Source organism: Salmo salar, chromosome ssa08 (genome assembly GCF_905237065.1).
Source record: "Salmo salar chromosome ssa08, Ssal_v3.1, whole genome shotgun sequence".
Classification (NCBI taxonomy): Eukaryota; Metazoa; Chordata; class Actinopteri; order Salmoniformes; family Salmonidae; genus Salmo; species Salmo salar.
The window spans coordinates 516161-533334 of NC_059449.1; the positions used below are offsets into that span (position 1 = coordinate 516161).

General features: G+C 45.5%; 1 protein-coding gene across 2 annotated transcripts in view; it reads left to right on the forward strand.

The window, feature by feature from the left end:
- The window catches only part of LOC106610000 (storkhead-box protein 2), a 122017-nt gene that overhangs the window by 27033 nt on the left and 77810 nt on the right, over window positions 1–17174 (forward strand). Inside the window, exon 1 of one of the 2 annotated variants that reach the window (XM_014209087.2) lies at window positions 2318–3522. The exons of the other annotated variant lie outside the window; for it this stretch is intronic. Coding sequence (XP_014064562.1) covers window positions 3339–3522 — 184 coding nt within the window. The 5' untranslated portion in view covers window positions 2318–3338. Of the gene's footprint in view, window positions 1–2317; window positions 3523–17174 lie in introns of those variants that run through there. 2 annotated transcript variants of the gene reach the window in all.

Below are 17174 nucleotides of genomic sequence, written 5' to 3' on the forward strand. Positions count from 1 at the left end.
AATTTACGTTAATGAGTGTAAAGACATGTTGGCTTTATGGAAACGATATACAATATATGGGACAGAATGTAGTTCAGGAATTAATACAAACCTAGTTAAGACAAAGTTAGCTAACTTAGCAAGCTAACACTACTGTACTGTGGCACATACAACACCAACAGTCAAACCAAGCTTTCTAATATTTACGTTAATTCTTCTGAACTATAGCAATGTTATGGAAGCTATTCACAGAGACCATAATTGTCTTCGCTATTCATTAGTATGTTATATAACTTATTTTGATACATATTCAGAGCCAAACATCAACCCAACTTACCTTTTTAACTGTTGTCGTATTCAAACTTCGCACGAGTGTTTTCAGTTGCGATTGCGAAGTTCCCTGAAGAACTCCAGAAACAATGGGGGTTCCTCGATGAACCCCACCTCCTAAGAAGTTCTTTGAAGAACTTTTTCGGGCTGTTTTTCATTGCCAAGAACCCTACGGTTCTTTGAGGATTTTAGAAGAACTCCAGTTGAACCCATCATTTTTAGAGCGCAATTAGGTCACTCGCTCTTAAGGACCACTCCCAGACAGTCCAAGCAAAATTCTTGCTTGCGAAATAGTTGTTTTTGTGTTTATTTTGTTTATTTTTGACCATTTTCATGAAAAAATATTACAGTAAGGCACTTAATTGTTACCCAAAAATGATTTGATATTGAGATAAAAATGTCTGAATGCCATGTGTGTCCCTGACATTTGGAAAGGTAAAACCAAATTCATGCATGTAATTTTGAGTTTGTTTAAAAAATGTTGCATAAATAACATATTGGTTTACAATTGTGATTAAATGGAATCCATGGTGCAGAAATAATTTTAATGCAAGTCATTGCAAGTGGTTTTAGTCCTATATCTTTCAGAATAGTCAAGAGTTCACTCTAGGACTCATGGAGGATGATGCCTGGTAATAGCAACGTTACATTGAATTCGCCCCCCAAAAAGTTGAATCTAATTAGGTGTGTGTGTGTTTAGAAGCCTCCGTGATCTGATTAGTTAATCTCTGCCATGGCCCGTATTAATTATTAACATACTTGAAATACAAAATAATGTCAATTTTGAGGGGAAGGGATTATAGACCTTTGGCGCTGAACATACTCAAGTTGTACAACTGATGTACAACACATCTGGCACAACTGTTGTGATACAACAGAGTTTGTCTGCATAAATCTAATTACACAAGTGTTGTGGAGACACTGCACAATGGTTGTGAAAAAAGTTTGTGTGCAGAAAAACTCTCATTGTATCACAAAAATATCAGTTGTACCTCAGTTGTTCAACCTGAGTGTGTATGGGGTCTTTGTGGGTGGGGGGGAAGCTGCATATCCTCATGCCTCTAATCCCTATCACCTCAAAGATACAAACCTCAGAGTTAAGGACTGACTGGTCTACCAAATGTTGTTGTTGAACTACGACATTTATTAAACACAAAAAAAATGGGCTTCTGTTGGCTAGATAAATGTAGATAAGGTCTTACTGAATGATCAAGATGGGACCCCTTTAAATTGTCTTCAGTGTCACAAGTGGGAATAGGGGAAAGAAGTCCTAAGCATGACTTTTGAAGGAATTATCCCTGTTGTGTTTAAAACATTTAATGATTGTAAGCCAAGTAAAACTATATGCGGTTTTGAATAGAAATAAGAAATGTGAAATCGATGTGAATATGGATGAAGCAAATCCTTGATGGTGTTTCTGTTGTATTTTTTAATACCATTCATTGTTATACAGTGGTGATATCGAGGTGCTAACAATTTTACCACTTTCTGTGGCAATCTAGTAGCAGAGCTTTCATAGGCTGGGCCAGAAGCTGGGGGTGGAGCCAAGCTTTGGGGGTTGTTCAGTTGCATGTAATGCAGGACAGTTCTTCAATTAGCATGGGACATGTCTCAAGAGGGGAAGAGAGGGAGAGGGTCTCATGCTTATCCTGCCCCCTTTCCTGCAGTGGCACTGCACAGCTGAGAGAGAGAGTTAGAGTGACAGCTGAGAGAGAGAGTTAGAGAGGGAGGGAGAGAAAGAGAGGGGGTGGTTAAAAAAAACACTCAGCCAGAGGCTGTCTCATCATTAGTCCCTTTATCCTACTGGAATACATTTCTTGCAGGACAGATGTGGTTGCTGCATCTTTGTGTGTGTGGATGTTGTTATTTTCTTTCTTCTCCGCTATACTTATGTCCTCGGCCTCTCCCTCTCGCTCTCTCGTTTCCTCTACCCCTCCCATCATCTCAGTCACCCAGACACAGACACACGCACAATCTCGCGCAGTGGGCAGGCACGCGCGCGCACACACACACACACTTTCTTGAGGTTCTGGGCGCAGCGGCAGCTGCGGTGGTTAGCGTTGAAATACATTGGCCGTTGACTGGAGTTAGCTGCAGCTCTGTTGGTTGAATGAATGGATGATCCAACGAGCCTCTTAGGATTGGATTCTCGTATTGGATTTTCACGAGAGAGGAGGATATCTATTCTGCGATTTGTTTTATTTCTATGCGCTCCATTCTATGCGCCTTTTTTCTCTCCCCACCCTTTCCAGGTGTGGTGTCGTTGAGGACGAGCGGGTCTTGCGCGGTGGATTTGGCCTCCGTTACACTCTGCAATCTGTAGAGTTTTTCAGTGGAGGTCAGGGTAAAGGGCGCTATTCTTTCTCTTTTTTTTCCTCAAAGGGGGGCTCTTTTGTTTTCCGCCTATAGCTCCTATGGTGAATTGAGCTATTGTCGGAGAACAGCCTCTACAGCTAAGCTGCCGATTCTCTACCCATCTATTCCCTCTCCTCCCCCAATTCCCCTCCACCCAAAAAACTCAATTCACCTGAACCAACCCCCCTCCAACCTTCCTTTCCCATACCTCCATCTCTCCTCGCCATCCTCTCTCCTTGCCTCCCATGCCCCATTTTCTTCATCCTTACCCCTGCCACCCCCTCCCCTTCCGCAGCATAGCGGCTACGTAATGCGCTTCCCGACGCATGCGAACAGGGACGCTACAAATGGTGGTTCGGACTGATCGCTGACATAAAAAAGGGTGATGCCTGGCGCAACCACCACCGCCGCAATGGATCAGCCCGGGAAAACGCAGCAGATGCCAATCCACCGCAGTCTGAATTGAGAGGCGGCTGTAGTAGCTTGCCTGTGGATGTGAATGACTAAACGTGCGTGTGTATGCAAGCGTGCACGCTGGTCCTCCGTCATGTCTCTCGCCTGATCCCTTGCACGGGGCGACCCTGCTGATGTGGGGGAGGCACTAAGCCTCAGGTTGGCCTCCCCCCGAACCCAGTAGTAGCCCCCGTGGCAGGCCGCTTGCCCCTGGGGTCGCTATGAAGAATACCCGCAGCACCAACCTGCGGCGGGCCTGGCCCAGTTCGGACCTGTCCGAGCGGCTGCCGGAGCGCACCCGCTCCCGGAGCGAGAAGGACTTCCGTCTCCAGCAGAAACACCACCACACTCCCCCTCCTCCACCCCACATCTCACCAGGCCCCCCCCAGGGCTACCAAATGCCAGGTGAGTCTGACAACAACCACCACCACAACCACTACCATCCCTAACTCACCAATTTGTCGGATGTTGGCAAGCGTGTGTAAAGTTGTACGTGGGGGTGAGGGTTAGTAACATCTTGGTTTCTTCCAAAACCACATTATTCCAAGACTACTAGGGGGTTTCTATGGATATGGAATATGTGATGACAAAGGGTAGAGTTTGTGAGCGTCTGTGTTCTGTAATGTGATTTTTTTTAAATTTTATTTAAGTTGAAGTGACATAGTTAAAGGGTAAAGACAATATTGAAATTGAATTGTCCCAGGCAAGGATATTGCATCATGGCGGTTGATTATTTATGAATTAGAACGTTAATATTAGGATTTTAGTACAACCAAGGGCTGAAAAGGGAAGCAATGGGATGTTGTTGGAGCTAAATCTTTGAAACCCTCTCATCACATAGGTTTTTCTTTCCCCTTGATTCATGGGTTGAGCGGTAAGGGATCCACATATCCATATGGCATGCATGTTTCTGTGAGATGCTTGTCCATCTAGTATTGTTGTGTGAAGTGTCAGATAGGACTGTGATATGGGGTATAAGTGAAAATGTAGTTCATGGTCTCTGTTTTTAATGACACCGTGGTACATTTTAAAGGGATTTTTCAACAAAATTGCATATTTAGATGTTTGTTTCCTTACCTTAAAATCAGTTTATGTACAAGGATTACGATCCACACGTTGCTTTTGTTTAACCTCCCCCGTTTAGCATATTTTACATTTAATGCAGAAGTCATCCCAAAATAATTTAAAACCAAGTCATTGGTGTGTAATACAATTTATTTTAGAGATGTATTGGCATGAAATATAAAATATTCTAAACGGGGAGTTTGATTTTCATTGGCGTGACTTGTTTAAGTTGTAATGTTTCATCACAGACTAACTAGCAACATGATCTCCTTGCTTGACAAGCTAGCTAATTTATTAGCCAGTGTTAGCTAATTTATTAGCCAGTGTTGGCAGCGACCTATACTGAACAAAAATAAAAACGCAACATGTGAAGTGTTGGTCCAATGTTTCATGAGCTGAAATAAAGATCCCAGAAATATTCCAAAAAGCATATTTCTCTCAAATGTTGTGCACAAATTTGTTTACATCCCTGTTAGTGAGCATTTCTCCTTTGCCAAGATAATCCATGCACCTGACAGGTGTAGCATATCAAAAAGCTGATTAAACAGCATGATCATTACATAGGTGCACCTTGTGCTGGGGACAATAAAAGGCCACTCTAAAATGTGCAGTTTTGTCACACAACACAATGCCACAGATGTCTCAAGTTTTGAGGAAGTGTGCAATTGGCATGCTGACTGCATGAATGTCCACCAGAGCTGTTGCCAGAGAATTGAACACTCATTTCTCTACCATAAGCTGCCTCTAATGTTGTTTTAGAGAATTTGGCAGTACGTCCAAACAGTCCCACAACCGCAGACCACATGTAACCACGCCAGCCCAAGAACTCCACATCCGGCTTCTTCACCTGCGGGATCGTCTGAGACCAGCCACCTGGACAGCTGATGAAACTGTGGGTTTGCACAACGGAATAATTTCTGCAGGGATTTCTAAGGGAAGCTCATCTGCGTGCTCGTCGTCCTTACCAGGGTCTTGACCTGACTGCAGTTTGGCATCGTAACTGACTTCAGTGGGCAAATGTTCACCTTCGATGGCCACTGGCATGCTGCAGAACTGTTCTTCAAGGATGAATCCCGGTTTCAACTGTACCGGGGAGATGGCAGACAGCATGTCTGGCATCGTGTGGGCGAGCAGTTCGCTGATATCAATGCTGTGAACAGAGTGCCCCGTGTTGCTGTGGGATTATGGTATGAGCAGGCATAAACTACGAACAACAAACAAAATAGAATTTTATCGATGTCAGTTTGAATGCACAGAGATACCGTGACGAGATCCTGAGGCCCATTGTCATGCCATTCATCCCCCGCCATCACCTCATGTTTCAGCATGATAATTTATGGCCTCATGTCGTAAGGATCTGTACACAATTCCTGGAAGCTGAAAATGTCCCACTTTTCCATGGCCTGCATACTCCCCAGACATGTCACCCATTGAACATGTTTGGGATGCTCTGGATTAATGACAACTGGACCCTGTATGAATACTTCGCTCCTACCTTCCTTGAAGTAATCACAGATCTGAATTGGTTGGATCTGTGAAAGTAATAGGATGGCACCTTACTTACATGTATATTTGTGTGTACCTCCAGAAAACAAGGAAGTAAGGATGCATTTCTAAAATATTCAAACAAGTTTCTGGTGGTTCCTGTCCACTAAGCAAAATATAGTTGACAATACAATAAAAAGCCGTCTTTGTCTGACATTTAAGTCACGTTTATTTTCAGTTCTATGTGAAATAGTTTAAAAGATGTATTTTACAGACGTTATAATGACAACTCTGACAGACTTCCTATTGACATCCAGTTTAAGATGTAAGTGAACATTTTAAAATTTAGACTTTAGAGAGATTAAAGTATGGAATATTTATTATTGCACTTATGTTAGCCTTTTTAAAAGCTTCTGAACTGGCAGTGATCATGTTCAATGGGTCAAATCAAGGCCAATCCATTTGGGACTAAATGGACCAAACATGGATAACTATTTTTGGGCCAAATCAAGGCCAGACCAAAAATCAACAGCCCAATAAAGGCCAGGGTGGACCAACCTCATTTCAACCATTAATCAATGTCCATGGACGTCCTGTGTCAGTCTGTACTCACTTGGTGGGTGTAGATGGGTGATCTGTAGAAACAGATAGCCAAACCAGCAATTAGGTAGGTGAAAATAAGTCCTTTTTAGGGATCAACTATGAATCTCATTGGATGGTACTTGAATAATTAATGACATGTAACAGGATGAATTTGAATGATAATCAACCTTTACTCACAGAACTTTCGTAAGACTTACATTTTTAGAGAGGAATAACTTTGACAGGGTTTCTCACCCCTGTCAACTGATTGTTGTTAGCTGATTCAGAATTTGAAAAGTCCACAAAATCATAGAGGAAATAAGAACTATACTAGCCCCTTTTTAGTTGTAGGTAGGCCTACCTCTGAAAGTAGAACCCCTTTCACACCAAAATCTGGGTCATAACTACGTCAACTCTAACCCAGAATTTTGTGTGGCCTAGTTGACCCCATTCATACTAGCCTCGGCTCCCAGGTTTCGCTCATGTTGTTCTTAAAAGCCTGGGGAAGTTTATATTGAAGAGTAGGTATGAGTGGTGCGCTGATTGCTTGTGGCTGCTGGCTGATTGGTTGTGAATAGATGTGATTATCAAAAACAACCACCACCCTATCCTCCTTCATTCTTCAGAACTGCACATTATCCAGAGTAAGCTACAGTGTTAGCAAGCTGTTATTTAGAAAATTAACATTTCAGCAATTGTTTTGGTTGCAATTTCACTACCCCACGTCGGCACTAGAGAATATTATTGACTATTTGGTTTCCAATCTCCCGCCTGTTTCACCCTCTAATCCTCTGACTGACAATAACTTTCAGAGGCTTTCATACCGAAGGTATAGCTCTCTGTGGCTGACCCGAGGAAAACTCTAAAAAGAGTGAATACTCACAAAGCCCCGGCCCAGATGGCATCCGAGTGTGTGCTGACCAGTTGGCGGGCGTCTTCTCTGACATCTTCAACCTGTCCCTGTCCCAGGCTATAGTCCCCACTTGCTTCAGGGAGACCGTCATCATCCCAGTGCCCAAGAAAACCAAGGTGCCATGCCTGAATTACTATTGCCCCGTCGCACTCACCTCTGGCATCATGAAGTGCTTTGAGAGGCTGGTCATGGCCTACATCAAGGCCAGCATGCCAGGTACACTGGACCAAATCCAATTTGCTTAGCGTTCAAACAGATCCAATGTAAATAGTCCGGGTGGCCATTTGATTAATTGCTCAGCAGTCTTATGGCTTGGGGGTAGAAGTTGTTAAGGGGCGGTATGCGAATTGGAGTGGTCTAGGGTATCCGGGAGGATGCTGTTGATGTGAGCCATGACCAGCCTTTCAAAGGACTTCATGGCTACCAACGTGAGTGCTATGGGGCGGTAATCATTTCGGCAGGTTATCTTCACTTCTTTGGGCAGAGGGACTATGATGGTTTGCTTGAAACATGTAGCTATTACAGACTTGGTCAGGGAGAAGTTCCCAAGTTCTCTCACGTCACCCCGCTCCTCTGCACACTCCACTGGCTTCCAATTGAAGCTCGCATCTGTTACAAGACCATGGTGCTTGCCTACGGAGCTGTGAGGGGAACGGCACCTCCGTACCTTCAGGCTCTGATCAGTCCCTACACCCAAAGAAGGGCACTGCGTTCATCCACCTCTGGCCTGCTCACTCTCTGCGGAAGCACAGTTCCCACTCAGCCCAGTCAAAACTTTTCGCTGCTCTGGCAACCCAATGGTGGAACAAGCTCCCTCACGACGCCAGGACAGCGGAGTCAATCACCACCTTCCGGAGACACCTGAAACCCCACCTCTTTAAGGAATACCTGGGATAGGATTAAGTAATCCTTCTAACCCTCCCCCCCACCCTCCCCCCCCCCAAAAAGATATAGATGTACTATTGTAAAGTGGTTGTTCCACTGGATATCATAAGGTGAATGCACCAATTTGTAAGTCGCTCTGGATAAGAGCGTCTGCTAAATGACGTAAATGTAAATGTAAATGTTGAAAATGTCAGTGAAGACACTTGCCAGTTGGTTCGCACACGTCCTGGTAATCCGTCTGGCCCCGCGGCTTTGTGAATATTGACCTGTTTAAAGGTCTTGCTCACATCGGCTACCGAGTGCGTTATCACACAGTCGTCCAGAACAGCTAGTACTCTCGTGCATGCTTCAGTGTTGCTTGCCTCGAAACGAGCATAAAAGGCATTTAGCTCGTCTGGTAGGCTTGCGTCTCTGGGCAGCTCGTGTCTGGGTTTCCCTTTGGTAATCCGCTTCTGGATGAGCATTTTCTTGTTTGCTTATGGCCTTACAGAGTTGGTTGAGTGCGGTTTGTGGTGGCAAATAGATGGCTACGAATAATATAGATGAGAACTCTCTTGGTAGATGTGGTCTACAGCTTATCAGAAGGCTAGCTTTGGTGTACCAAGACATTTCTGGCCAAGACATTTCTAAGTGACCCCAAACTTTTGAACGGTAGTGTACATATTTAACAGATGTTATTGTAGGTGTAGCGAAATGCTTGTGTTCCTAGCTCCAACAGTGCAGTAGTATCTAACAATTCACAGCAATACACACAAATCTAAAAGTAAAAGAATGGAAGTAAGAAATATATAAATATTAGGACGAGCAATGTCTGAGTGGCATTGACTAGAATACAGTATATACATATGAAATGAGTAAAACAGTATGTAACATTATTAAAGTATCTAGTGTTCCATGTCTATGTACATAGGGCAGCAGGCTCTAAGGTACAGGGTTAAGTAGACGGCTAGTAATATCATGTTATGTTATGGATGGTTTTGGGGGAATTATGTTGCATATCAATCCATACATTTTTTTATATTCTTTATTTATTTATGTACCCCTTTTTCTCCCCAATTTTGTGGTATCCAATTGGTAGTAGTTACTGTCTTGTCTCCTCGCTGCAACTCCCGTACGGACTCGGGAGAGGCGAAGGTCGAGAGCCATGCGTCCTCCGAAACACAACCCAACCAAGCTGCACTGCTTCTTGACACAACGCACATCCAACCCGGAAGCCAGCCACACTAATGTGTCGGAGGAAACACCGTACACCTAGCGACCTTGTCAGCATGCACTGCGCCCGGCCCGCCACAGGAGTCGCTAGTGCGCGATGAGACAAGGATATCCCTGCCGGCCAAACCCTCCCAAACCCAGACGACGCTGGGCCAATTGTGCGTCGCCCCATGAGCCTCCCGGTTGCTCGAACCCAGAATCTCTGGTGGCACAGCTAGCACTGCGATGCAGTGCCTTAGACCACTGTGCTACCCGGGAGGCCCAATCCATACATTTTAACAAAAGCCATAAACAAGCATCACGGACTGCAGCACCTGCTTGACCCCCTGCGTTTCGCCACCCTCCACCAATGGGCCCCTAGTGGTCCCAGCACACCTTTCTATGGTTGCGTTTCAATAACCCTCTCCATAAGTGTGCACTTCTACACTCCCCACCATGGATCTCAAAGCATTGGACTGGTGAAAGAATAGGCTGGAGAGAGTTCCACTATTGTTCTCACACTAGACCACTCCTTTTTAAATCATTGAGGAGACACTTAAGATGGGGACACTTGGGGACACTTAAGATGAGGCAAGGTACTTTAGGTGGCCATGCTGGGTATAATACATATAGGCCATAAAACAACAACAATCTGAAACTATTCAATGATAAATATTAAAATACCTTGCCCTCAGAAAGTATTCACACCCCTTCACTTTTTCACATTTAGTTGTGTTACAGCCTGAATTTGAAATTGATTAAATTGAGATCGTGTGTCACTAGCCTACACACTATACCCCATAATGTCAAAGTGCAATTATGTTTTAAAATGTTTTTATAAATTCATTAAAAATGAAAAGCTGAAATGTCTTGAGTGAATAAGTATTCAACCCCTTTGTTATGGCAAGCCTAAGAAAGTTCAGGAGTACAAATTTACTTAACATGTCACATATTAAGTTGCATAGACTTACTCTGTGTGCAATAATAGTATTTAAACGGAATAGAGCTAAGGATAGGCAAAATCCTAAAGGAAAACCTGGTTCAGTCTGCTTTCCAACTGACACTGGGAGACAAATTCACCTTTCAGCAGGACAATAACCTAAATCAAAAGTCCAAATATACACTGAAATTGCTTACCAAGAAGACATTGAATGTTCCTGAGTGGCCTAGTTACAGTTTTGACTTAAATCGGCTTGAAAATCCATTGCAAGACTTGAAAATGGCTGTGAAAACTTGACAGAGCTTGAAGAATTTAAAAAATAATAATGTGCAAATATTTTACATCCAGGTGTGCAAAGCCCTTAGAGACTTACCCAGAAAGACTCACAGCTGTAATTGCTGCCGAAGGCAAATCTAATATGTATTGACTCGGGGGTGTGAATACTTATGTAAATGAGATTTCTGTATTTCATTTTTATCAATTTGCTATTTAATACATTTTGAATTCAGGCTCTAACACAATAAAATGTTGAATAAGTCAAGGGGTATGAATACTTTCTGAAGGCACTGTAAGCACTGCAGAAGCAGATGTGCTTGTAATCTAACATTTGACTGTCTGGGCCCGGTTTCCCAAAAGCATCTGAAGGCTAAACGTTATTTCTGGCTCAATTCTTGGCTAGGACCGTGTGGACCTGGGCCCCAGCTGCAGCTGAGGCGTGGGTAGAGAAATGAGGCCATGGTAGTGCTGTGGTGTTAGCCAGCCCTCTCTGTAGTAATACAGAGGAGAGGGAGGAGGCTGCGTGTGAGTAAGCCCTTGTTCCCCGCCTCCAGTCAGCTGTTTGAGTTGTAGAAAATCAGTCAGCCACTAAGATGACTCCTCTTAAGCCTCTGGAACTGGTACTGTATCTCTGGTACATCAATAAAGGATTTGTTGTCTCGCTCCACATTCATATACTGAACGAGGCTAAACATAATCACCCTCATTCTGGCCATCCCAGATGCTGACGTCACTGACTAACCTCTGTAGGATTTCCTCAGGATGATTGTATAAAAGGGTAGCAGAGAGGAGCTTGACAGATGGAAGCACTAATAGCGCTCTTCTCTGCATTCTTCAAACATGGACTGTATACAGGCAGCGGAGTTGTCATTGTTGATGTTCTTAGTAATGACAATGCAAGAACCCAGTTGTTACTGTACAAATTACGTTATTTTGCTTTTGCGAGAAGCTGTAAATTCTAGATGGCATCTGAAAAATGAAGGAAATTTGGTAAAATGTGACAGGTGAATAATAGAAACACTGGTGTCCTGTCCGGCAAGAATAAATTAATGAATGCAAAGCTCAACTGCCCTGTTTTAGTCATTGGACCTGTGTTAGCCTCAATTACCAGGTTTCCAACCATTTCTTGTGGATGAATTACCTGACACATTCAAAAATGGGCTGTGAAACAGGAAATGTCGGCACAATTTTATAAATGTCGACAATTTGTTCAATCGACATGGTGGGGTCTTTTTGGTACGTGGAAATTTAATAGAAAAATACATTTGTATGTGCACCACATCACGCACAGCCCGTATTGTTTAATGTAGATGTTTAAATATTCAGCCTGAAAATCTGTTGCCAATTGTATGGAAATTCACCTAATATGGTGAAAATAGTTTTGTTCTACCAGTTTTCATCACTAGCTAGGTTTCCACCCACAAAAAGATATGTGCATTTACCAGAAGTAGTGTGTTTCCATCAAACTGGCTTGTTGCGAATAGCAAGCTGTGCAATGAATAAATACTTTAAAAAAAAATACTTTGTTCTATAACTTTTCATTTATCGAATAAAAACAGAAGTTCTTTGTATTTCTATCCCATGTTTTATTTTGTCAATGCTTTTGCCACAAAAAGCCTTGCGATAAATGGCAAATATGCACATGCACTCTTGCCAATAGCTCGCAGATATAGTGCAGAGGTACATTATGAGATTATGGATAAGAGCAACATAATATTTATTTTTCAAATGGCAGCCAAACACAAATGAAGCATACAAATTAAGACCCTTGATATTTATTGGAAATGAGCATCAAGCTCATCACATTGCACTTTCACCACCATGTTAAATTCATCATTTATTTAATCTGTAGCCTAATAAACTGTGCATTCTTTTCCAAGTCATAGTCAGTGGACCACATAGCATCAATTGACTGTAGTTTACTTGACAGTTATTCTATCAACAATAGAATTAAAAAAAAGCTTTTCCACTGCCATTGTCGCATGATCTATTTCACTGACAAAAAAAATGATTTGTCCCTGTTGAACGTATATTGTTCTGTCGACATTTAGGGAAGTTTACTGACAATGTGTTTCCGTCAGGCCTATAGTGAGTCTTGTTTTTATCCAACACGTACTTGACTCGCATAAAAATGGTTGGATGGAAACATGGTTGTAGTCACATAAGCATTTGGTCCATTTCCAATATATCATTGGGCTGCTGATACTGTATGAGCGACACCAAGGATAAATAGTATTTATTGGTGGACTATATATAGCAAACATTAGGAACACCTTCCTAATATTGAGTTGCATCCCTGCCTTTTGTCTGTACCTGTGTGTGTGTGTGTGTGTGTGTGTGTGTGTGTGTGTGTGTGTGTGTGTGTGTGTGTGTGTGTGTGTGTGTGTGTGTGTGTGTACCACTGTTCCATAAGGTGTATTTTTATCTGTTTTTAAATCTGATTCTACTTCTTGCATCAGTTACCTCATGTGGAATAGAGTTCCATGTAGTCATGCCTCTATGTAGTACTGTGCGCCTCCCATAGTCTGTTCTGGACTTGGGGAATGTGAAGAGACCTCTGGTGGCATATCTTGTGGGGTATGCATGGGGATCCGAGCTGTGAGCTGCAGTGCCTTAGACAACTGCTTGAGAGAATGTGTGTGCTTTGAAAACGGGTAAATGCCGAACTTGATTGTGATTGGTTACTGTCACGACTTCCGCCGAAGTCGACTCCTCTCCTTGTTCGGGCGGCGTTCGGCGGTCGACGTCACCGGCTTTCTAGCCATTGCCGCTCCATTTTTCATGTATCCATTTGTTTTGTCTTGTTCCCTGCACACCTGGTTTTCATTCCCCAATCAATCTACATGTATTTATTCCTCTGTTCCCCATCATGTCTTTGTGAAAGATTGTTTGTTTTACGTGTTATTTGTTGAGGCGCCAGACTGGTTTGTCTTTTCCGTGGTATTTCACGAAGGTGTTTATTGTTAAACATAATTCTTGTGACTGTTTTGCGCGTTTTGCACTTTTGTCTCAATAAAGTGTGCGCCTGTTCAAAACTCTCTGCTCTCCTGCACCTGACTTCGCTACCAGTACACACACACCTGACAGAATCTTTCACCCACCATGGAGTCAGCAGGAGCAGGTACCCCGGTCAGAGGAGTCGAGGAGCGCGTCCAGGAACACGCGGCAATGCTACATCATCTCGGTGTCATGATGGATCGCGTTGTCCAGACCATGGGCCGCTGGGAGACAGGAAGTCTCTCCAGCGCCTCGACCAGCGCAACCGGGGTTACCTCTACCCGTCCCGTCTGGATCCAGCTCCAGTGGGATGCGTCTCTCCCTTCCCAGGGAGTATGATGGGACGGCTGCACAGTGCCAGGGGTTCCTTTTACAACTGGACCTCTAACTGGCCACTGTTCACCCAGCTCCCTCAGGAAGGGAGAGAGTATCCGCCCTCGTCTCATGCCTCTCGGGGAGAGCTCTGGAGTGGGCAAACGCCGTGTGGGGAGAGGAAGACACGGCGTCGGACCACTTCGAGGAGTTCACCCGCCGCTTCCGGGCCATCTTTGACCATCCGCCCGAAGGTAGAGCGGCGGGGGAACGACTCTTCCATTTGAGGCAGGGGATGAGGAGCGTACAGGATTTTGCACTGGAGTTCCGGACCTTGGCCGCCGGAGCAGGATGGAACAACAGTGCCCTAATCAACCACTATCAATGCAGCCTGCGTGAGGACGTCCGACGGGAGTTGGCCTGCAGGGATGCCACCATCACCTTTGACCAACTGGTGGATCTGTCCATCCGGTTGGATAACCTACTGGTCATCCGTGGACGTCCTGAGGGGGCTCTGTCGGTTCCATCTCCCAGCACTCCCGCTCCGGTGCCCATGGAGTTGGGAGGGGCTGCGCGTAGGGAGGATGGAGGAGGGCCCTTCACACGGCCACCATCTGTGGCTGCAGAGGGAACACTGCCGGTCGGTGCCGGGTTGGTCCCTCTGGGACTCGAGACAGCAGGCAGGGCACTCTGGCGTCACCCCAGGTGAGTCTGCACCACTCTCATCCAGAGTCCTCTGTTGTCCACCTGTTTGTACCTGTTTGTTTCCCTGAGTTCTCCCTGCATTCCCAGCATAAGGCGAATTTTATCGACAGAGCATTAGCTCTTAGTTTAGGGATCCCCATTATTCCTGAAGATAGACCTTTCCCGGTTCACGCTCTGGATAGTCAACCATTAGGATCCCGGCTAATCAGGGAAGTCACCATCTCCCTGGGCATGGAGACTCAGGGGGGTCACGAGGAGAATCAGTGTCTTTCTCATTGACTCTCCTGCATTTCCCGTGGTACTAGGCCTTCCCTGGTTGGCTCGTCATAATCCCACCATTTCCTGGCAACAGAGGGCTCTCACGAGGTGGTCGCGAGAGTGCTCGGGGAGGTGTGTAGGGGTTTCCGTTGGTGCTACCACGGTGGAAAGTCCAGACCAGGTCTCCACCGTGCGCATTCTCCCAGAATATGCCGATTTGGCTCTCGCCTTCTGTAAAAAGAAGGCGACTCAATTACCACCCCATCGACGGGGGGATTGTGCAATAAATCTCCTGGTAGACGCTGCACTTCCCAGGAGTCACGTGTATCCCCTGTCGCAAGCGGAGACGGTCGCTATGGAGACATATGTCTCCGAATCCCTGCGTCAGGGGTACATTCGGTCCTCCACTTCACCCCCCTCCTCGAGTTTCTTATTTGTGAAGAAGAAGGATGGAGGTCTGCGCCCGTGCATTGACTATAGAGGTCTCAATCAAATCACGGTGAGGTACAGTTACCCGCTACCTCTTATCGCCACGGCGATTGAGTCAATGCACGGGGCGCGCTTCTTCACTAAACTGGATCTCAGGAGTGCATACAATCTGGTGCATATCCAGGAGGGAGACAAGTGGAAGACGGCGTTTAGTACCACCTCAGGGCATTATGAGTACCTCGTCATGCCGTACGGGTTGATGAATGCTCCATCAGTTTTCCAATCCTTTGTAGACAAGATTTTCAGGGACCTGCACGGGCAGGGTGTAGTGGTGTATATCGATGACATTCTGATATACTCCGCTACATGCGCCGAGCATGTGTCCTTGGTGCGCAAGGTACTTGGACGACTGTTGGAGCATGACCTGTACGTCAAGGCTGAGAAATGCCTGTTCTTTCAGCAGGCCGTCTCCTTCCTAGGGTATTGCATTTCCACATCAGGGGTGGAGATGGAGAGTGACCGCATAGCAGCCGTGCGTAATTGGCCGACTCCCACCACGGTAAAAGAGGTGCAGCGATTTTTAGGGTTTGCCAATTACTACCGGAGATTTATCCGGGGTTTTGGCCAGGTGGCTGCTCCCATTACCTCACTGCTGAAGGGGGGTCCTGTACGTCTGCAGTGGTCGGTTGAGGCGGACAGAGCTTTTGGGCACCTAAGAGCTCTGTTTACCTTGGCTCCTGTGCTGGCCCATCCGGATCCCTCTTTGGCATTCATCGTGGAGGTGGAACGCGTCCGAGGCTGGGATCGGAGCCGTGCTCGCTCAGCGCTCGGGCACGCCACCGAAGCTCCGCCCCTGTGCTTTCTTCTCGAAGAAGCTCAGCCCGGCGGAGCGGAACTATGATGTGGGGGACCGGGAGCTGTTGGCTGTGGTTAATGCTTTGAAGGCGTGGAGACATTGCCTTGAGGGGGCTAAACACCCTTTCCTTATCTGGACTGACCACCGCAACCTGGAGTACATCCGGGCAGGTAGGAGACTAAATCCTCGTCAGGCAAGGTGGGCCATGTTCTTTACCCGTTTTGTTTACCCTGTCCTACAGACCAGGTTCTCAGAATGTGAAGGCAGACACACTGTCCCGGCTGTATGACACAGAGGAGCGGCCCATGGATCAGACTCCCATTCTCCCGGCCCCCTGCCTGGTAGCGCCGGTCGTGTGGGAGCTGGACGCGGACATTGAGCAGGTGTTGCGTACAGAGCCCGCTCCACTCCAGTGTCCCGTCGGGCGTCAGTACGTTCCGTCTGCTGTCCGTGACCAGTTGATCTTTTGGGCCCACACATCACCGTCCTCTGGTCATCCGGGGATCGGTCGGACGGTGCGCTGTGTGACTGGGGTACTGTCACGACATTTGGGCGGCGTTCGGCGGTCGACGTCACCGGCTTTCTAGCCATCGCCGCTCCATTTTTCATGTATCCATTTGTTTTGTCTTGTTCCCTGCACAACTGGTTTTCATTCCCCAATCAATCTACATGTATTTATTCCTCTGTTCCCCATCATGTCTTTGTGAAAGATTGTTTGTGTTACGTGTTAATTGTTGATGCGCCAGACTGGTTTGTCTTTTCCGTGGTATTTGACGAAGATGTTTATTGTTAAACATAATTCTTGTGACTGTTTTGCGCATTTCGCACTTTTGCCTCAATAAAGTGTGCGCCTGTTCAAAAATCTCTGCTCTCTTGCACCTGACTTCGCTACTAGTACGCACACACCTGACAGTTACACCTCCCTTGTCTTTGCGAGGATTAGTTAACTTAGAACCGGGCTCAGAGTATTCATGCTTGGGTTTCTGAAGGCTTATGCTTTTTAATATGTTGGGATCTGGCTAAATGTGTGGTGAGAGAAGGCAGGGATATTAATCTCCCCTACAGATGATCACCTTTGTGCCTCCTTAATTGACATGGCTTAAAAATGATAGCGCTATTATAACCATATGAAGCGATACTAGTTCTGGGAGGAGACTCAGTCA